Source organism: Anomaloglossus baeobatrachus, chromosome 1, assembly GCF_048569485.1.
Source record: "Anomaloglossus baeobatrachus isolate aAnoBae1 chromosome 1, aAnoBae1.hap1, whole genome shotgun sequence".
Lineage (NCBI taxonomy): Eukaryota > Metazoa > Chordata > Amphibia > Anura > Aromobatidae > Anomaloglossus > Anomaloglossus baeobatrachus.
In genome coordinates this window covers 572,094,604-572,117,918 of record NC_134353.1, presented here as the reverse complement: position 1 = coordinate 572,117,918, position 23,315 = coordinate 572,094,604, and the positions used below count along the sequence as shown (strand labels likewise).

General features: G+C 41.9%; 1 protein-coding gene across 4 annotated transcripts in view; it reads left to right on the top strand.

Moving 5' to 3' along the window:
- The first annotated feature begins 18,842 nt into the window (after positions 1-18,842).
- LOC142296261 (uncharacterized) overlaps positions 18,843-23,315 on the top strand; it is a 321,619-nt gene continuing 317,146 nt past the window's right edge. For 2 of the 4 annotated variants that reach the window (XM_075339664.1, XM_075339635.1), the window contains exons 1-2: positions 18,843-18,920; positions 19,033-19,109. In XM_075339664.1, the coding sequence (XP_075195779.1) occupies positions 19,103-19,109 (7 nt within the window). In that variant the 5' untranslated portion in view covers positions 18,843-18,920; positions 19,033-19,102. Of the gene's footprint in view, positions 19,110-23,315 lie in introns of all 4 variants that reach the window. The other 2 variants (XM_075339645.1, XM_075339654.1) reach the window with 1 other exon arrangement.

Genomic DNA, 23,315 nt, shown 5'->3' with positions numbered 1-23,315 from the left:
AGTGGAAAAAATCATCAAACGCTACAAAGAAACTGGCTCACATGAGGACCACCCCAGGAAAAGAAGACCAAGAGTCACCTCTGCTGCGGAGGATAAGTTTATCCAAGTCACCAGCCTCAGAAATCGCAGGTTAACAGCAGCTCAGATTAGAGACCAGGTCAATGCCACACAGAGTTCTAGCAGCAGACACATCTCTAGAACAACTGTTAAAAGGAGACTTTGTGCAGCAGGCCTTCATGGTAAAATAGCTGCTAGGAAACCACTGCTAAGGACAGGCAACAAGCAGAAGAGACTTGTTTGGGCTAAAGAAGACAAGGAATGGACATTAGACCAGTGGAAATCTGTGCTTTGGTCTGATGAGTCCAAATTTGAGATAATAATAATAATAAAGTTTTATTTTTGTAGCGCCAACATATTCCGCAGTGCTTTACAATTCAGAGGGGACATGTACAGACAATTTGAGACAATACGAAATAACAAAATTTAAGATAGTAGGAAGAGTGAGAGCCCTTCTCGTAAGCTTACAGTCTATGAGGAAATAGGGGCGGCACAAAAGGTGAATGGGGTAGAAAAGCTTGTTATATATGGTCCAGCCATCGATTTATGAGATCTTTGGATCAAACCACCATGTCTTTGTGCGGCTCAGAAAAGGTGAACGGATGGACTCTACATGCCTGGTTCCCACCGTGAAGCATTGAGGAGGAGGTGTGAGGGTGCTTTGCTGGTGACACTGTTGGGGATTTATTCAAAATTGAAGGCATACTAAACCAGCATGGCTACCACAGCATCTTGCAGCGACATGCTATTCCATCCGGTTTGCGTTTAGTTGGACCATCATTTATTTTTCAACAGGACAATGACCCCAAACACACCTCCAGGCTGTGTAAGGGCTATTTGACTAAGAAGGAGAGTGATGGGGTGCTACGCCAGATGACCTGGTCTCCACAGTCACCAGACCTGAACCCAAACGAGATGGTTTGGGGTGAGCTGGACCGCAGAGTGAAGGCAAAAGGGCCAACAAGTGCTAAGCATCTCTGGGAACTCCTTCTAGACTGTTGGAAGACCATTTCCGGTGACTACCTCCTTGAAGCTCATCAAGAGAATGCCAAGAGTGTGCAAAGCAGTAATCAAAGCAAAAGGTGGCTACTTTGAAGAACCGAGAATATAAGACATATTTTCAATAGTTTCACACTTTTTTGTTTTTCATTTTTCATTTTCAAGTATTTCATTCCCCATATGTTAATTCATAGTTTTGGTGCTTTCAATGTGAATCTACAATTTTCAGAGTCATGAAAATAAAGAAAACTCTTTGAATGAGGTCCGTACTATATGTAGATATATATATAATATATATATATATACATACAGTGCCTACAAGTAGTATTCAACCCCCTGCAGATTTAGCAGGTTTACACATTCGGAATTAACTTGGCATTGTGACATTTGGACTGTAGATCAGCCTGGAAGTGTGAAATGCACTGCAGCAAAAAAGAATGTTATTTCTTTTTTTTTTTTTTTTTTTTTTTAAATTGTGAAAAGTTTATTCAGAGGGTCATTTATTATTCAACCCCTCAAACCACAAGAATTCTGTTTGGTTCCCCTAAAGGATTAAGAAGTATTTCAGGCACAAAGAACAATGAGCTTCACATGTTTGGATTAATTATCTCTTTTTCCAGCCTTTTCTGACTAATTAAGACCCTCCCCAAACTTGTGAACAGCACTCATACTTGGTCAACATGGGAAAGACAAAGGAGCATTCCAAGGCCATCAGAGACAAGATCGTGGAGGGTCACAAGGCTGGCAAGGGGTACAAAACCCTTTCCAAGGAGTTGGGCCTACCTGTCTCCACTGTTGGGAGCATCATCCGGAAGTGGAAGGCTTATGGAACTACTGTTAGCCTTCCACGGCCTGGACAGCCTTTGAAAGTTTCCACCCGTGCCGAGGCCAGGCTTGTCCGAAGAGTCAAGGCTAACCCAAGGACAACAAGGAAGGAGCTCCGGGAAGATCTCATGGCAGTGGGGACATTGTTTTCAGTCAATACCATAAGTAACGTACTCCACCGCAATGGTCTCCGTTCCAGACGAGCCCGTAAGGTACCTTTACTTTCAAAGCGTCATGTCAAGGCTCGTCTACAGTTTGCTCATGATCACTTGGAGGACTCTGAGACAGACTGGTTCAAGATTTTCTGGTCTGATGAGACCAAGATCGAGATCTTTGGTGCCAACAACACACGTGACGTTTGGAGACTGGATGGCACTGCATACGACCCCAAGAATACCATCCATACAGTCAAGCATGGTGGTGGCAGCATCATGCTGTGGGGCTGTTTCTCAGCCAAGGGGCCTGGCCATCTGGTCCGCATCCATGGGAAGATGGATAGCACGGCCTACCTGGAGATTTTGGCCAAGAACCTCCACTCCTCCATCAAGGATCTTAAGATGGGTCATCATTTCATCTTCCAACAAGACAACGACCCAAAGCACACAGCCAAGAAAACCAAGGCCTGGTTCAAGAGGGAAAAAATCAAGGTGTTACAGTGGCCTAGTCAGTCTCCTGACCTTAACCCAATTGAAAACTTGTGGAAGGAGCTCAAGATTAAAGTTCACATGAGACACCCACAGAACCTAGATAACTTGGAGAAGATCTGCATGGTGGAGTGGGCCAAGATAACTCCAGAGACCTGTGCCGGCCTGATCAGGTCTTATAAAAGACGATTATTAGCTGTAATTGCAAACAAGGGTTATTCCACAAAGTATTAAACCTAGGGGCTGAATAATAATTGACCTACACTTTTATGTTGAAAATTTATTAAAATTTAACTGAGCAACATAACTTGTTGGTTTGTAAGATTTATGCATCTGTTAATAAATCCTGCTCTTGTTTGAAGTTTGCAGGCTCTAACTTACTTATTTGCATCTTATCAAACCTGCTAAATCTGCAGGGGGTTGAATACTACTTGTAGGCACTGTATATGTATGTATATATATATATATATATATATATATACACACACACACATACAGCTCTGGCCAAAATTAAGAGACCACTGCAAAATTTTCAGTTTTTATGATTTTTCTCTTAATAGGTATATTTTTGAGTAAAATGTAAATTGTTCTTTTATTCTACAAACTTGTATTTTCAGAAAATATATACAAAATTCATTGCTTAGAAATTCGGAGACATGTTGTCAGTAGTTTATAGAATAAAAGAACAATTTACATTTTACTCAAAAATATACCTATAAATCAGAAAAACTGAAAATTTTGAAATTTTGCAGTGGTCTCTTATTTTTTGCCAAAGCTGTATATATATATATGTATATATATATATGTATATATATATATATATATATATATATATATATATATATATATATATATATATATATATATATATATATATTTATGTGTATATGTATGTATATATATATATATATATATATATATATATATTCACACACAATATACAGTTGCATAAAAATAAATAGATAATTTGAAAAAATGATGTAGCGCTCCATGGTATTTTTGATTCTCAGTGCACAGACAGCTACAGCTACCACCCACATCTGCCTAACTTGGCTGGCAATCAACATACAGGGAAGCCCATTTTTAATTTTTTTTTTTAGTTATTTAAAAAAAATAATTAAAAAAAAATGTGTGGGTTCCCACTGCATTTTCTATTGCTAAGGGTAATCCAAGCATCTACTGGCTGCTAACCCCCACTCCTTGGTGTTACCTTCACTGGCAATGGAAAATCCAGGGAAGCCCCTTTTGTTTTGCCGAAAAGCTAAAAAAAAAAAAAAATGAAGTGAGCTTCACCATATTTTTGTATGCTAGCCAGGTACAGCAGGCAGGAACGGGCTGTCACCAACCCACAGCTGCCTATTCATTCCCCTCTGGGAACCAAAAATATAGGGAAGCCCTTTTTTTAATTATTTCATGAATTTCATAAAATAATTTAAAAAATAAATGACGTGGGGTTTGCCCAATTTTTGTGTCCAGCCAGGCATAACTAGGCAGCTGGGGATTGGAATCCGCAGTGCAGGGTGGCACAAGCTTTCTGGGTGCCTTCCCTGCTGCGAATTACAGTCCGCAGCCACCACAGAAAATGACGCTTTCATAGAAGCGCCATCTTCTGGCGCTGTATCAACTCCACCAGCGGCCCTGGTGTCGGGTGGACGCTGGGTAATAAGGGGTTAATACCAGCTTTGTTTTACCAGCTGGTATAAGCCAGAGATTCTTAATGTCGTGCTGCATGTCGCTTTATGATGTAGAGAAAAAATGCAAAATGGGCATGGGATTTCTATAAATTCAATCCACTGAGCTTGTACTGTACAATGCAGCATTTTGGATGCAGCAAAAACACGCTGAATCCAAAACACTGCTATTCCTGATCGTTGGCATGCATCACATGTATTCCTTGGTGTAAGCACTCAGCATAGAGCACAGGATAAATATGAGACATGCCATACTGCGATCTTTTAGAGGTACAGTTAGGTCCAGAAATATTTGGACAGTGACACAAGTTTTGTTATTTTAGCTGTTTACAAAAACATGTTCAGAAATACAATTATATATATATATATATAATATGGGCTGAAAGTGCACACTCCCAGCTGCAATATGAGAGTTTTCACATCCAAATCGGAGAAAGGGTTTAGGAATCATAGCTCTGTAATGCATAGCCTCCTCTTTTTCAAGGGACCAAAAGTAATTGGACAAGGGACTCTAAGGGCTGCAATTAACTCTGAAGGCGTCTCCCTCGTTAACCTGTAATCAATGAAGTAGTTAAAAGGTCTGGGGTTGATTACAGGTGTGTGGTTTTGCATTTGGAAGCTGTTGCTGTGACCAGACAACATGCGGTCTAAGGAACTCTCAATTGAGGTGAAGCAGAACATCCTGAGGCTGAAAAAAAAGAAAAAATCCATCAGAGAGATAGCAGACATGCTTGGAGTAGCAAAATCAACAGTCGGGTACATTCTGAGAAAAAAGGAATTGACTGGTGAACTTGGGAACTCAAAAAGGCCTGGGCGTCCACGGATGACAACAGTGGTGGATGATCGCCGCATACTTTCTTTGGTGAAGAAGAACCCGTTCACAACATCGACTGAAGTCCAGAACACTCTCAGTGAAGTAGGTGTATCTGTCTCTAAGTCAACAGTAAAGAGAAGACTCCATGAAAGTAAATACAAAGGGTTCACATCTAGATGCAAACCATTCATCAATTCCAAAAATAGAGTTAAATTTGCTGAAAAACACCTCATGAAGCCAGCTCAGTTCTGGAAAAGTATTCTATGGACAGATGAGACAAAGATCAACCTGTACCAGAATGATGGGAAGAAAAAAGTTTGGAGAAGAAAGGGAACGGCACATGATCCAAGGCACACCACATCCTCTGTAAAACATGGTGGAGGCAACGTGATGGCATGGGCATGCATGGCTTTCAATGGCACTGGGTCACTTGTGTTTATTGATGACATAACAGCAGACAAGAGTAGCCGGATGAATTCTGAAGTGTACCGGGATATACTTTCAGCCCAGATTCAGCCAAATGCCGCAAAGTTGATCAGACGGCGCTTCATAGTACAGATGGACAATGACCCCAAGCATACAGCCAAAGCTACCCAGGAGTTCATGAGTGCAAAAAAGTGGAACATTCTGCAATGGCCAAGTCAATCACCAGATCTTAACCCAATTGAGCATGCATTTCACTTGCTCAAATCCAGACTTAAGACGGAAAGACCCACAAACAAGCAAGACCTGAAGGCTGCGGCTGTAAAGGCCTGACAAAGCATTAAAAAGGAGGAAACCCAGCGTTTGGTGATGTCCATGGGTTCCAGACTTAAGGCAGTGATTGCCTCCAAAGGATTCGCAACAAAATATTGAAAATAAAAATATTTTGTTTGGGTTTGGTTTATTTGTCCAATTACTTTTGACCTCCTAAAATGTGGAGTGTTTGTAAAGAAATGTGTACAATTCCTACAATTTCTATCAGATATTTTTGTTCAAACCTTCAAATTAAACGTTACAATCTGCATTTGAATTCTGTTGTAGAGGTTTCATTTCAAATCCAATGTGGTGGCATGCAGAGCCCAACTCGCGAAAATTGTCACTGTCCAAATATTTCTGGACCTAACTGTAGAATGAATAAATTAATAGCGGTTGAAAAATTGGCTTTATTTTTTATGCTGTTCACTTTGCTGTATAAGTGATTAGGTGTCTTTATTCCTCAAGTCAGTACAATTACAGTGATACCAGGTTTATATTGTTTATTTTAATTTTGGCTGCTATCACACTAAAACGCTTTTTTTTACAAAACATAGGTTTTTTGCAGCATCACTGAATAAAAGCGATAGTTTTTTTAATTTTTCTGCCAACAGTTATGTGAGGGCTTGCTTTTTGTGGGATGAGTTGAATTTTTTATTGGCACCACTTTGGGCCACAATATGTTTTGATCAGTGTCTATTTTCAGAATCAAGAAGAAATTGCAATTCAGGAATTGTTTTTTTGCTTTTTTTTTTAAATGCTGTTGTTAAATGTCTGTTGTAAAAGTGATAAGACAGCTAGGGTCAGTATGAATACAGCAATACCACATTTATATAGTTTTTTATGCTTTGTCGCTTTTACACCTTAAAAACTATTTTATAGAAAAAAAATAGTTTTCACATTTATTCGCTGATTGAGCAGTGAGGTGGCTTGCTTTTTGCGGGACAAGATGATGTTTTCAGTGATACCATATTTATTTATGTAGGACTTTTTGATCGCGTTTTATTCCACTTTTTATGAGCTATATGATATTTATAACAATAAATGTATAATAATGTACAACTGTATAACAGTTTTTGCAACTTTTTTTATTTTCTTTTACGGTGTTAACTGAAGGGGTCAACTAGTGTGACAGTTTTATAGATCGGGTTCTTATGGACGCAACAATAACAAATATATGTTTTTGTTTTGTTTTTACACAAGTAACTCCGTTTGGACCGAACTGACTAGCATTCCTTGCAGAAAGTTTAACTATTTAATAGCTTCCCTTATGTGCCTTTACTTGTTCATATAATCACATCATTGTTACTCATAATATTATTCTATGTATTTCATTGTGTGTAATACTAAATCTATTCTGCCCATATAGCCCAGTTAGTTTTGCCTAACCATTTGCTTCCCTATGCACTTTTGAAGCTGGGTGTGTGCAATATTTGCACTTAGTACTTTAATCTAGAGTGAAAAGTAGGACAACATTTTATACAATAAATGTTAACTCTATTAGCCTTTTGGTTATGAATTTTGGAACACACAGTACATTTTTTTTCTTATCAATTTGGCACATAATAGCTACAATATTTATTTTTAGATATACTATATTCACTTGGCACTTTCTTAAAGGAACATTTCCTTTTTTTCAAATATGAATAATATCTTTGCTACATTGTAAATTATTAATTATTGTCCACTATCTAATGCTTTATTGTCTGGTCCCTGTACCTGTTACCACAACCATTATTATCTATTGTTTTTAATGTTAATTCATGGCAATAAAATGTGATATTTTAGGCTATATGCTTTTGTTTTGTGTTGTTGTTTATTATGATTTAAATTCATGGTCCATTATAATACAATTAAATAGTTTCTAGCGTTGACAAATAAATAACTTTTGAAATAATTTTTTTGTTCTTTATTTTCAGATTTTTGTTTAAATGTTTTTGCATTTTTTTCAAACTTTTTACTTAGTCCATACATGAGACATTACCTTTCACTGCTCTGATCGCAGCTGCACTACACTGCAATGCTCAATCATTGCCGTACAGTGCAGCTGTCAGAGCTGCTCCGTCAAAAGCTTCAGGGATCATGCTGCAGGCATAGTAGTCTGGTGATCTGAAGGTCGTCATGACTACCTTGGGTCACCATGGTGACGATCGAGCCCTCGCGATTACATCTCAGGAGCACCTATTAGGAGGTAGAGGACGCACGATCCCTCTCCCAATCCTTAAGTGCTGTGATCGATATTAATTATAGCATTTTGGGGGTTAAACAGCCAGAGAAAGCAGGGGGACCATCTCTGGCTCTGAGAGCCGGGGCTTGGTTGTCGAGAAAGCCAAGTCCGCAGCTCCTGTGCCCCACGATTGCCAGAAGGTACCAGTACGTCCGAGGTTGGGTTCGGTCCAATATGTGTTGCTGCTCTCGGTCTGGTGCCTCTTCTCTTCCTTCCATCGCCGTCCTCCTGCTCAGCCCCGTGTGCATGACGCACCCTGCGTCATTGACACAGAGGCCTCCTTTGCACTCCTGCAGGAGAGCATGGAGGCCTCTCTGTGAATGACGCAGGATGCGTCATGCACACAGAGTTGGGCAGGAGGACGGCAATTGCACAAGATGGAGGAGGCGCCCAGACTGAGAGCAGCAACGCCCATCGGATCCGTCCGCCCACTAGGTGAGTATAATAAAGGTGTTTTATACATTATGCAGAGCGGCCTGGGCTCTTATATACAGTATTATGGAATGCTGTATATAGGGGCTCACTGGTGTTGGCCGCCAGTTAAACAATCTCAACTGATCGAGCAAGTCAAAAGAATGGTGCTATTTCTTCATTGACTGTTGAAGAGGAACCAGTTCGACTGGAAAAATATTGATGTCATGGAAGAATCGTCTGTTCTTAATTTGTGTTTGGATGGTGAAGAATAAAGATCAAAAACAGGAGACAGTGTGCCGAACCCGTGCCAGCAGCCGGCGCTGCTCGTATCAGGGCCTCCAGGGGTGGCGGCTCGAGGGTCTCCGGACCCGGGGGTCTTGCGGACATGCCGAATAAATGGTGGGACATAGATGTATGGGTTACGATACGATACGATACACTTTATTGATCCCGTGGGAAATTATGGTATCACAGCAGCACAACTTAAATCATAACATGAATTACATAATTGACAAGACAGTAGAGTTGACAGAAGAACATTATACATTAGATTAGGACATACACAGCAGGTGAACTGAAAGTAGAAAAAATAAAGTAGACATTCACCTTGATGATTTAACACTAATGTTATTGTCGTTAGCATAGGGTTAGCATAGCAGTTGGCACAAATGATATCCTATATTTTTCCTTCTTATACCTCAGAAGGATTAGCCGGTTACTGAAGGTGCTCTTCTGTCTCATAAATAGCTCATATAATGGATGTGCATTATTATTCATAATCACCATACACTTTTTCAGAGTTCTTCTCTCCACTACCTCCTCAAAAGAGTCCAGATTGCAGCCAACAGCAGAGCTTGCCTTCTTGATAAGCTTATTCAGCTTATTAGCATCAGAGACCCGCACACTACAACCCCAGCATATGAGTGCAAAAAAGATGGCACTTGCCACTACACACTGGTAGAACATTTCTAACATTTTGCTGCACACATTAAAGGACCTCAGTTTCCTTAGGAAATACAATCTGCTCATCCCCTTCCTGTAGACCATCTCTGAGTGGCATCTCCAGTCCAGTTTGCTATCCAGGTAGACCCCCAAATATTTGTAACTCTCCACCTGCTCTACCTCCTGACCAGCAATAGTGATCGGTAAACATTCCATCTTTCTGCCTTTAGGGTTAGGCTGTAGTAAGTTCGTGACGCCACCCACAGTGTGTGGTGAGGTGGGACACCACCGCTGCTGTTATGGGGCACCCGGGGGAGATGTTGCGCAGCAAGTTGTTAACCCCTCCGTGAGTAGGGATGGTAGCCCCGGGACCCGGTGGCACGGTGCGGGGGATGGCGACCGCAGAGGGTGCTGGTGTACTCACTGTTAGTAAAACACACAAGTCTCTGGTAAACCAAGGTGATGGTGGCCTGTGCCGCGGCCGGTTGCGTTCAGGTCCCCCACCCGGCTGGTGGTCTCTATCCTTTTCCTGCACTGCTTTGTGTAAGGTGGACTTTCCTAGTATGAAACTCAGGAGTCCGCTCCCAGCTGGATGTGGCCTAAGGAGCTGTGCCCGCAGACGCTGGCCTGTGGGATCTATGGGCCCTGGCGGTGACCTCTTATCCCTAATCGGTGGGCTGTTGTCTTTTATGAGGGACTTTGGGTGGGACAGGACCTCTAGTCCTGGCCTCAATCGGTTAATTACCCAGCTCCAGTAGGTTCTGGTCCTGGCTTCAGAGTCAGAGTACCCCCCTTTGTGCTACGGTGTCCGGGTCGGTTCCCCATGTCGGTACTGGTGGGCTACAACCCTGTCCCAGTCCACCTCGGTTCCACCGAGCCGTCTTCTCATGTCCTGCTGATGGAAACCACCATCTGCCTCCTAACCAGTGGCACCAGAGGTCCTACCCTGGTACCGTTCAATCTGGACTTCTCCTGCTGGAGCCACACTGAGCTCTAGCCCACACTCCTGTCCAACTTTAACTCTAAAGCTTAACTGCTCTTTTTCCCGCCCCAGGCTGTCTGGACCCCTAGGTGGGCATGTCCCAACCGCCTGGTCACGCCCACTGGTGTGTCTATCTTTCCCTAAGGGGGGGTGACTAGGTTTTCTGGTTAGCTGTATGTTTCCTAGTGAGGGAACGGTGTTGTGCGGGGGCCTAACTGTGACTACCTGGTTTTGCCAGGGCGTCACACTCCCCCTTGGTTAAACACAGACAGTCCGTGGGCTGTCCGACCACCACCGGTTATTGAACTAGAAAAAAGGAGATAAAACGGGTAAAACATCTTACAATTATAATAACATATTTACATTTTGGCAGATTGTGTTTTCTTCCCTTACGGGAGGCATTTTTCTTAAACGTTGCACATATAAACCAACCGGGATGGAACGGACTGGGTCCTTCTCACTTCACCCACCCAAAATAACCTATCCCTGATGCCACGACTAAAACACAGGTTGGCACCCCTTGTCCAAGTCCAAGACAGGTCCAGGTGTTGCCCAAACGGGCCGGGTAAAAAGTTCTTTACCCGGCAGTCTTTTACAGGGACCCCAATTCAAGGGGGACCCCTGACCCGGAGGGTTGTCACCGGTTTTGCTGGTGACAGGGCCTCCGCCGACTCTACCACAGGCCCATCCTCCAATCAGTCTCTCCAGAGACAGCGGCTTGGTGAAAAAGTTGGTCAGGAAGTATTTACAAGACCCAAAAGTTTATGGGCTGGCTTGGAAGTTCTAAGCCATTGTCTTTTTGAACTTTAAAACGGGACTGTGAAACGACATCAGACGCTCCCAACTGGGGACTTCAACTTTTTGGTAGCCGGGAACCATTACCTAACCTTCCTAATCTGCATCAGGTGAAGTTGGCGGGGAGAGGTGGGTGTGGTGCTGGGCCCCAGTTCTTGACCACCTCTTCACATCGAGGGCAAACCGCCCCCTCTCCCTGCAGTGCCGGGTGTAGACCACTAGCTCCCCGGGCTCCAGGTCTCGGTCGGGATGGCCAACGGGCAAATGCAGGTATACATCCCTCTAGCACACAAATATCTCGGCCTCCATGCCCGGCTCGAAGATAAAACCCCATCCCCTCTGGGGGTCAAAGTGCCGGACCTGGCCCTGGTAGACCGGGCTTTGCACCCAGAAAGTAGCATTCCGCAAATTGTCCTTCTCCGTGTAGGTCCGGGACAGGACCTCCGCCTTCCGCTTTTCCTGGGCACCAATTTATTTACCCAGCTGCCGCCGCTGCCGCTCCCAATACAGAGCATCTGCGGCCTGCTCCAGTTCATCCTGCGCGGGGTCTGGGCCCAGCCGGTGTCCCTCCGTGCCGGCTACGACCGGCACCTTTGGCAACGGGAGACCCCGCTGTGACGTGGCCTGCTCGGCTGCCTTGCAGATGCAACCCCGCGGCGCCTCAGCCGAGGCCAGGAATCTGGGAGCAGCCAGTGTGTCCCGCTGTACTGGCTTCTGGTCGAGGACCACCTCCACTTTGGCCGGGTGGACTGCCGGGGCCGTTGTCGTCTTGGGTGTAGCCTTTTCCGGGATTGCTGTTGGGTCCAAGGCTGGACGGGGCACCTTCCGGGTGCTAGTCTAGTGTGGAGCCGGTACGGGTGCTAGGCACGGTGACTGGCTGGCTGCTGGCGGCTTCCTCTGGCTGGTCCTCGCAGGCCGGTGGAACGGACACCGCGGCCGGTGCTGGTGGCAGCGGACCGAGCGGGGTGTCAGCGGCAGGTGCAGGCGGCAAGGGAGGCAGCGTGGCGGGCACGGTTTTGCCAGTGCGTCACAACAGCACTCCAGGAGATCCAAGTCAAAAATCAGTAAAGTTTATTCACCAGTACAACAATATGCATTACACCTTCAAGGTAAAGTTTATTGGTGTAAGCCAAAACATTGCATGGGTGAATAAACTACTTTGCGTGAATTTTGTGTGATGCGGTTTCACTAGATGGATAACCTCAAGTATCTCTGGAGAACATTGGGACCATGGATTGTGGCCACTTCATTACAACAGAGACCTTTTCTACTTATAGATACATGTGGTCCTGTGGAGACACAAAGGAAAGAAATTATGTACTACATGAAGGGTTCATCTTGAAATTCACATACACTTCTCAAACTACCAGTACAGGAGATTGCCATTAACTAACACCCCTCTACATTAGTCATGTCTTAGCAGAAGGCTACAGCCCAAATATTATGTGTGGGAGGTTTGTGAAGCATCAGGAGGGACAGTGAAAAGCATCTCAAAATGTATATTTAAAAGAAAAAAAATCCTTAACGTGTACAATATTTTTTAATCTATTTAATTGCTTTTTTTTGTCCAACTAAAAGCTTCTCAATGTGATCAAACTCAGCATACCAAAGAAATATTGTTTGCCAGGCAATCTAAAGGCAAAGCCAAATAAGCGTGTTGTAATGGAGGGCCTGTAGTTACTTTGTTAGGTTCTTAATATGCCAGTTTTAGGCCCTGTGCACACTGGAAAAAGGAATTTTCTTAAGAAAATTCCGCAGGCACTGAAAGATTACCGCACCCGCGAAAAAAAAAGCGAAAAAAACGCACCGAAATCTGCATGCGTTTTATTGCGGTTTCGGTGCGTTTTTTCCGCGGGTTGGTACATGTGTTTTAATGCATTTAATGCAATAAAGCATATTGAAAAAAAAATAAATAAATAATTTCCTTCTGATATAGATAGATAGAGAAATAGATAGATAATGGATGGATAGATAGATAGATAGAAGGATAGATAGATAGATAGCTAGAAGGATAGACAGATAGATAGATAGATAGATAGATAGATAGATAGATAGATAGAAGGATAGATAATCAATAGATTGATCTGTCCTCTATCAATCGATAGAGTCCCTGTGACTGCAGTTCCCATGGTCGGTAGTGTGTTCACATTACTGACCGTAAGAAATGACCTGTGGTTACCTCTGCAGGCTCGTTACGAGGCTGCATTCTGTACAGTGTGTCAGTTCCGGCTGGATGCAAGCGTCGTGGGACCTCAGTGTATTACGCCGGAGCTGTGTGTTGGGAGGGGTTAATAAAGGGGTGAAAGAGGGGGCTTTTTTGTCTTTTATTTAAAATAAAGGACTTTTGGTGTTTGTGTTTATTCAATTTACTTACGGGTTAATCATTAAAGCTGTCTCATAAACGCTTCCATGATTAAGCCTGGACTTAGTGGCAGCGATCCGCTGCCATTTAACTCCTTATTACCTGCATTGCCACCATATCATGGCAATCTGGAAGAGCTGGTGACACTCCGGGACTGCCGCATAATGGATGCAACAGTCCTGGGGCAGCTGCGGGCTGATATTCTCGGCTGCGGGAGGGATTAACCCTGGCCCTCGCCCTTCCCAGCCTGAGAATACCGGGCTGCTGCTGTGTGTTTACCTCAGCTGGATGGTAAAAATACAGCGGAGCCCGCATTTTGTTTTTTTTATATGTACTATTCATTTCCATGTGTATTCTATATGTCTGTGTCTGAGTGTGAGTGTGATATCATACCTCCCAACCGTCCCGGATTCTGCGGATTAGAGGTGTGCCCCGCAGCTCACGTCCCGGCTCCTCCCCTCAGTGCAGTGAATAAATTAAATTAATTTCTCATCGGCTCTAGATTATCGGGGTGGCTGGAACTCGAACCCATGAAGCTCATTGTTCCATAGGCAGCAGCTCTACCACTGAGCCACTGCCCATAAAGAAAAGCATAGGAAGATTTGGTAATCTTGACCTCTGTATTGCAGGTGAGCAACTAGAAGCAGATTATTCAGCTGCAAAGATGGAGGGAGGGATGGATGGATAGAGGGATGGATGAATGATAGAGGGATGGATGGATAATAGAGGGATGGATGTAAGAGGAATGGATGGATGATAGAGGGATGGATGAATGATAGAGGGATGGATGGATAATAGAGGGATGGATGTAAGAGGGATGGATGGATGATAGAGGGATGGATGGATGATAGAGGGATGTATGGATAATAGAGGGATGTATGGATAATAGAGGGATGGAGGGATGATAGAGGAATGGAGGGATGATAGAGGGATGGAGGGATGATAGAGGGATGGATGAATGGATGATAGAGGGATGTATGGATAATAGAGGGATGGATGGATAATAGAGGGATGGATGGATGATAGAGGGATATATAGATACATGACAGATAATAGATAGATACATACATGATAGAATCATAGATAGATAGATAGATACTGCATCTCTTTGTAGGTGAAGGAAAGAATCAGATTAATTTGTTCCCATAAAACTACTATAAAGAAATGAGGGGAAAAAATACAAATACATTTTTTTTTTATCTTCACCACCTTGGATTCAAACCAGCAACTTTCAAAACTTGTACTGAGCAGCCTCCTAGGCTTTCTACCTGATCTAAGCTGTTGAGCCACTGGGAATTGATGATGTCACATGGAGGATTTTACATAAATTAACCTACAATGAAGAGCTGATTACACAGTAGATTACACAGGACACAGAGCTCCATTGTACAGAGCAGCTTCTCTATGTCCTGTATTCTAGAGGGAGAGGAAAAGAGGTTTTTTTTTTCTTCTAATAAAATTACTAAAAATAATAAAAAAAATAGAATAATTTAATTTGATTACACTTTTTTTTTATAAAATAATAAACATCACAAATCAGTAAATAACATGGACATATTTGGTGTCCCTGTAATCGTAACAACCCGAACAACACAGCGATCAGATTATTTATGAGGATCGGTAAATGGCGGAAAAAAATGTCGCAATTTATTATTTTTCTTTATTAAAACCCATAAAAAATGAAATAAAAATGTATCACTGAGGCAGTGTTCACACATAGCGTAAATGCTGCGTTTTTTTTCTGCAGGTGTCCGCACCACGAGCGCAATAACATTTTTCTCTGATTATTGCGTGTTTGCGGTATTTTTATGCATTGTCCCCTTATTTGATACATGTTTGTTGCAGAAGCTTATAAAGAAAAATAAACACCAAATCTGCACAGTTCAGCGGCATCTTTACACGCACCAGGGGCGGAGATTTCATGACATGTCATCCACTTTGTTTGGACAATTAGTCCGTGTTCGCATGTAGTGTAAATGCTGCATTTTTTTCTGTAGTGTAAATGCTGTTTTTTGCACATTTAGGCCCTGTGCGCACTGGAAAACAGAATTTTCTTAAGAAAATTCCGCAGGGTCTGAAAGATTACTGCACCCGCGGTAAAAAAACGCAGCAAACCGCACCCGAAAACCGCATGCGGTTTGCCGTGGTTTGCTTCGGATCTACCACGGTATTGCCGTGGTATTGATGCAGTATTACTGCGGTTTTGCCGTGGGTTGGTACATGCGTTTTAATGCATTCAATGCAATAAAGCCCATTGAAGAAGAAAAAAAAGAAGTCATTTCCTTCTGAGATAGATAGTAGATAGATAGATAAATAGATAAATAGACAGATAGAAGAATAGATGGATAGATAGATAGATAGAAGGATAGATAGAAGAATAGATAGATAGATAGATAGATAGATAGATAGATAGATAGATAGATAGATAAAGGACAGATCAATCAACAATCGACACTCTGCAGTTCTCCCGATCGGTAGTGTGTTCACATTACCGACTGTGAGAAATGACTTGTAATTACCTCTCTGTAGTCTCGTTGCGAGACTGCATTCTGTACAGTGTCAGTCGCGGCTGGATGCAAGCGACGTGGGACCTCGGTGGATTACGCCGGAGCTGTGTGTTTGGGAGGGGTTAATAAAGCGGTGAAAGTGGGGGCTTTTTTGTGTTTTATTTAAAATAAAGATTTTTCGGTGTGTGTGATTATTCACTTTACTTACAGGTTAATCACGAAAGCTGTCTCATAGACGCTGCCGTGATTAAAGCCTGGACTTAGTGGCGGCGATGCGCTGCCATTAACTCATTATTACCCTGATTGCCACCGCATCACAACAACAGGAAGAGCCGGGGACACTCAGGGACTGCCTCATAATGGATGCGACAGTCCCGGGGCAGCTGCGGGCTGATATTCTCGGCTGCAGGAGGGGGGAGAGGCATATTAACCCTGGCCCTCGCCCTCCCCAGCCTGAGAATATTGGGCCGCCGCTGTGTGTTTACCTTGGCTGGACGGTAAAAATACAGCGGAGCCCACGTTTTTTTATTTTTATATGTCCGTTTGATTTTTATGTGTATTCTATGTCTGTGTCTGTGTGTGAGTGCGATATGTGTGTATTCTATGTCTGTGTGATGTGTGTGTGTTTACTCTCAGCTCCGCTTCCTCTTCCTGTCATATTGACATCACTTCCCTGCAAACCACAGGGCAGTGATGAACATTATGTCCCGAAACCGCGAAATACTGCAGGGAATAACACAGGAAAACGCAATGAACTGCACAGAATTTGCTACCTGCGTTATTCCCTGCGGGATTTCACGATTACATTGCAGTAAATGGAGTGAAATGCTGCAGCGACGTGCGGAAAAGAAGTGACATGCAATTGTTTTTGCTGCAGCAATCCCGCAGCAAAACATGCAGCTTTCAAAATAGTTCGCACAGTATTTTTTTACCATAGCATTTGCTGGTAAATCACTGCAGAGATGTTATGAACATAACATGCAGCGAAACATGCAGCAAAACTGCAGGAAATCTGCGGCAAAAAACGGTAAGTGCGCACAGGGCCTTATTCTGCTGTGTTTAATTATCCAAGCAAAGTGGATGTGATTCCACGAGAAGACGCCGCTGAACTCTGCGGTTTTGGGTTTTTTTTTCTGGAGGTTTCTATGTGGAGCTTAAAAAAAATGCATGAAAAAGCTTCTCTGTACAATAAAACCACTTAAAAACGAGGATTCACATCTGAACCAAAAACACATCTAACAATGGAGAAAAGGCAGAAAAAGGCAGAAAAAATGGTAAAACCAGAGAAGATTGTTATTGTGTAATTTGGTGCAGACAGCGGCAGAAACTAAAAGAAACAGAATTTATGCAGCGTGTGAACACGGCTTTATAGGCACAAATAAGCAACATGTCATATAGTGACACATAGAAATATAAAAAAATCCTGGCTGCTATGAATATGAATGAACAGTCCAGTGCATCTGCTGAATGACAGTGCTGCAAAATGGCTGTGGCTAGGGGTATGGCTAGGGGCATGGTCAAAATTTGCCGCGGCGCACTGCGCGCGCTGCATACTTTGTCCCTCTTTCCTTTCTTCAAAAGTTGGGAGGTATGCGATATGTCTGTTATCTATATGTCTATCTATATAAACGCAAAATACGGCAGGGAATAACGCAGGAAAACTTAATGAATCGCACAGAATTTATTCCCTGCGGGATTTTACAATTTACATTACAGTCTGGAGTGAAATGCCGCAGCTACCTGCAGAAAAGAAGTGACATGCAATTATTTTTGCTGCGGGAATCCCGCAGCAAAACATACAGCTGTCAAAATCCGCATAGTGCACACAGCATTTTTTCCCATAGGATTTGCTGGTGAATCACTGCAGAGATGTTGTTAACATTTTCTGCAGTGAAACATGCAGCAAAAAACGGCAAGTGTGCATGGGCCTTAGGGTTTGCTCAAATCTGTGTATAAATACGCTGAGTGCAATCTGATAAAAAAATCGGAATGCATTCTCACCAATGGTAAACAATAAGGCAATGTTGATCTGCAATTTTTTTCCTCAGCTGTTTTTGGGCTGAGGAAAAAAAAAAGCCACGTATATTGAACGAGACTCGCTAATTTAAGACTATAGGTGTGAGAAAAAAAAATGGACTGCACACGTCCCATCAGTATGACGTCCGTTTTTTATGGATGCATTACCATTCTGTAGTACAGAACATTGTAAATGGTCCTGCAAATGGTATAGAATAAAAGTTGTTGAGAAAACAAACGCATTGTAAATGGATATAAGGCGAGGGAAAAAAACCCCAAAAAAACGCACACTGGCATAACACTTGCATGACATATGGAATACCAAATGGATTTCACTACTGTCCTGGATAAAAATAGGACCAATTTTTTAGACACAGATGTGAGAAAACCCTTAGATGTGAGCGAACCCTGGGGCCTCACTTTCTAAAAAGTGGAATATCCCCTTAAAAAACAAAATATATTGTACGATCTACAATGAATGCTTTATGAATAGCTCCCAATTGGCAAGGACCATGTAATGAAGACTTTGAGTTTATGATAGTCATCTTAATAGGAATATTTTCATTATTTTATCGAAGTACCACTTTAACCTGAATTTTCGAAAATGTATTATGGTAACCAAACATTCTTATCTCATACTTTAAAAAAATTATATATATATATATAATATATATATATATATATATATATATATATATATATATTTAAATAAGTGATGTTTAAACAGGTTAAGCAAGTAAAATAATTCTGAGTAATGCAAAAGAAAGAAGGAAGTAAGGCGGAGTTTGTGGATCCTGTGGTGACAAAGAGCCCTCGTGTGGTTATATAAGAACAAAAGCTCTAGCCACCTTTCCAGCTGCAGACAGAGATACTGCGAGGTTATTTCTATCTTTCTGCATACTCACTAAATGTGAGGAAATCGTATAGTATCTATTATAGCTTATGCTACTCAATATTTTGGAGCTCTGCTGTTGACAGTAGTATTTCAATTGTTTATATTTTTACCCTGCTGCGCGCTTCAGAAGGAAGACTTGTGGTTATTTTCATCACTATCTGGCCAAATTCCAGGTTAAGAAACGCAAGTGAGAGAAGATGAAAAGTAAGTGCTACTTCCACATACAAATTATAATTCAAACTAAAAGGATGAGTGATGATTGTTGTCTCTTTATACAAATCCTGTAAAGCCTACAATAAAAGCGTGTGTAGATCATTGATGTTGATGGATTTTGCTTTTCAATGTCAGCAAATATAGCTTTGTTTTCTGAAGAAATATAGCCACAAAAAATCTTTTAATCATATACATATTGATTTTTAAATTTAACAGCTAAATAACACTCAGCATTTGTTCCTCCATAAAAAATATGCCCTGAATTCTCGAATTACTGCATAAATTAAATGATTATTTACTCCTAAAAGTGAACCTGTCAGCTGATATATTATGCCCTACACATGATGTTGCAGAATTTCTGCACCTATTATGTAAACTAGGTTATTATAGAGAAGGCTGAAATCGCAGATGTTCGGGTTCAGTGGACCAGCCGGAGTTAAAAAAAAAAAAAAAAAGAAAAAAAAAAGTCTGGTTCGGGACCAGTCTTTAACATGAGCTCGGACACAAAACCCTGTATAAGTCTATGGGGACTCAAACTTGGGTGCTGTAAAATGGTGTTAGTAAGGAATAGAGAGCTTCAAAAGGAAGCAAAATGGGGATTAGAGCAGGACAGTTATACATACTGAGTCTCTGCATGGCTGCAACACTGGTCCGAGACCGCTCATTAAACCTCACGCATATTCATTGCTTACCCTGTCTACTGTCTGTAACAGTGTTATGATTGGTTGCAATCAGACTGCCGGCGTGCCAGCATCTGTGATTTGTTGTTCATATTGATGGGCTAACCTGAACTGTAAAGGACCTCGAACATGGACTTCCGAGGGAAGTCCATGTTACTGTTCGATTTTACCACCTAAATAAAAATTAAAAAAAAAACTTAAAAGGAAGCAAAATGGGTATTAGAGCAGAATAGTTAGGGTATGTGCGCACGTTGCTTTTACCTGCTTTTTACCTGCTTTTTTGCTGCTTTTTCTTCTGCGCTGTTTAATGCCAAAATGGATGTGTTCTTCTATTCAAGCAAAGTCTATGGGAATTTGGGTTTCTTGTTCACACTATGTTGTTCAAAATGCTGCCTTTTTGTGGCAGAACTTTGGTCAAAAACTCAGCTTTGCAGTGCAAAACCCAAATGGCAAAAACAATTGACATGTTGCTTCTTTGAAAAGCTGAGTTTTTGACCAAAGTTCTGCCACAAAAAGGCAGCATTTTGAACAACATAGTGTGAACAAGAAACCCAAATTCCCATAGACTTTGCTTGAATAGAAGAACACATCCATTTTGGCATTAAACAGCGCAGAAGAAAAAGCAGCAAAAAAGCAGGTAAAAAGCAGGTAAAAAGCAACGTGCGCACATACCCTTATACTTACCAAGTTTCCACGTGGCTGTTAAACTGCTTCCTGGTCTGCTCATTAGATCTCATGATTATTCACTTCTTTCTCCACCCTCTCTCTGTGACAGGGTCTGTGATTGATTACAGTCAGACTGCCGGTGTACTAGCATCTGTGATTGGTTGTGGAGTGTTAAAAAAATAAATAACTGAAAAAAATGACACAGAGTACCTAGTACAGATAAAGCAGACAGCTACAGGCTGCAGCCTCCAGCTGTGTGTATTATGTTGGCTGTGTATCAAAATACGAGGGACCCAATGCAGCTACTTTTAATTATTTAAATTAATTAAAAAAATAAATATTTGTGCAGTCCCCCCAATTTTGATACCCAGCCAAGATAAAGCAGACAGCTGGGGGTTGGTATTCTCAGGCTGGGAGGTCCATGGTTATTGGGTTCCCACCAGTCTAGAAATCGCAGCCTTCAGCCACCACAGAATTGGCGCATCCATTAGATGCACCAATTACAGCACTGGTATGGTGGCAATTGGAGTAATACAAGAGGTTAATGACAGCTGTGGTTTGTAAAAAATTCACATCTGTCATCAAGCCTGAGGTTAGTAATGGGTAAGGGTCTATGAGTAAAATGAAATAAACAGAAAACAGAGAAAAATCCTTTTTCTCTAATTTCTTAACCCACAAAACACAAGGGTTAACACAGGTCTGACATAATCCACAAACTGACAGAGCTGCAGCTGTGAGTGGTAACGTGACTGAGTTCACCTGAGGTCAAAGCTGTCAGTTCCCATGGTTCCCCAGCTGTGAATTCATTGAACTCAGTAACCTCACCTCAGGTGAAGTCATTGATGTCAAGATAAAGCCTCCAGTTGTCCGCTTTATCTTGGCTGGGTATCAAAATTGGAGGTCCAAAAGCCATTTTTTCCAATTATTTATTTATTTTTACTCTCTACAACTCTACAACTAGAGATGTGCAGACCCACAGATGTTTAGGTTTTGTGGATCTGGCTGGGCTTAAAAAAAAGTCCAGTTCGAGACTGAACTTGAACCTGTACATGTGCTTACATGCCAGACCACATATAAGTCTACACTGTGTGTAGAATTATTAGGCAAATGAGTATTTTGATCACATGATAATTTTATATATGTTGTCCTACTTCAAGCTGTATAGGCTTGAGAGCCAACTACCAATTAAGTAAATCAGGTGATGTGCATAATGAGGAGAGGTGTGATGTAATGACATCAACACCCTATATAAGGTGTGCTTAATTATTAGGCAACTTCCTTTCCTTTGGCTAAATGGGTCAGAAGAGAGATTTGACGGGATCTGAAAAGTCCAAAATCAGGAGATGTCTTGCAGATGGATGCAGCAGTCTTGAAATTGCCAAACTTTTGAAGCGTGATCACTGAACAATCAAGCGTTTCATGGCAAATAGCCAACAGGGTCGCAAGAAGTGTGTTGGACAAAAAAGGCGCAAAATTACTGCCCATGAATTGAGGAAAATCAAGCGTGAAGCTGCCAAGATGCCATTTGCCACCAGTTTGGCCATATTTCAGAGCTGCAACGTTACTGGAGTATCAAAAAGCACAAAGTGTGCCATACTCATGGACATGGCCAAGGTAAGGAAGGCTGAAAAACGACCACCTTTGAACAAGAAACAAAAGATAAAACGTCAAGACTGGGCCAAGACATTTCTTAAGACTTAAGATTTTTCAAAGATTCTATGGACTGATGAAATGAGAGTGACTCTTGATGGGCCAGATGGATGGGCCAGAGGATGGATCAGTAAAGGGCAGAGAGCTCCACTCCGACTCAGACACCAGCAAGGTGGAGGTGTGGTAATGGTATGGGCTGGTATCATCAAAGATGAACTTGTGGAACCTTTTCAGGTTGAGGATGGAGTGAAGCTCAACTCCCAGACCTACTGCCAGTTTCTGGAAGACAACTTCTTCAAGCAGTGGTACAGAAAGAAGTCAGTATCGTTCAAGAAGAACATGATTTTCATGCAGGACAATGCTCCATCACATGCATCCAACTACTCCACAGTGTGGCTGGCCAGTAAAGGTCTAAAAGAAGAAAAAATAATGACATGGCTCCCTTGTTCACCTGATCTGAACGCCATAGAGAACCTGTGGTCCCTCATAAAATGTAAGATCTACAGGGAGGAAAAACAGTACACCTTTCGGAACAGTGTCTGGGAGGCTGTGGTGGCTGCTGCATGCAATGTTGATCATAAACAGGTCAAGCAACTGACAGAATCTATGGCTGGTAGGCTGTTGAGTGTCACCAGAAAGAAAGGTGGCTATATTGGTCATTCATTTTTTGGGGTTTTATTTTTGCATGTCAGAAATGTTTATTTCTAAATTTTGTGCAGTTATATTAGTTTACCTGGTTAAAATAAACAAGTGAGATGGGAATATATTTGGTTTTTATTAAGTTAACTAATTCTGCACAGTAGTAGTTTCTTGCACAAACAGATGTTCTCCTAAGATAGCCAAAGCTAAAAAAAAACCACTCCAACTTCTAAAAATATTAAGCTTTGATATTTATGAGTCTTTTGGGTTGATTAAGAACATAGTTGTTGATCAATAATAAAAAAATCCTCTAAAATACAACTTGCCTAATAATTCTGCACACAGTGTATGGAGACCCAAACTTGTGTTCTGTAAAATGGTGTTAGTTACTTAGTAAGGCCTAGGGGGCTACAAAAAGACACAAAATGGGGATTAGATACATATAGAGTCTCCACGCAGCTGCTTCCCCGGCCCACCTTCTGTGTCAGCGTCTGTATTTCATTGTTGTCAGACTGCTGGCATCTGTGATTGGTTTTGGTGTGTAAAAATAAATAATTGGAAA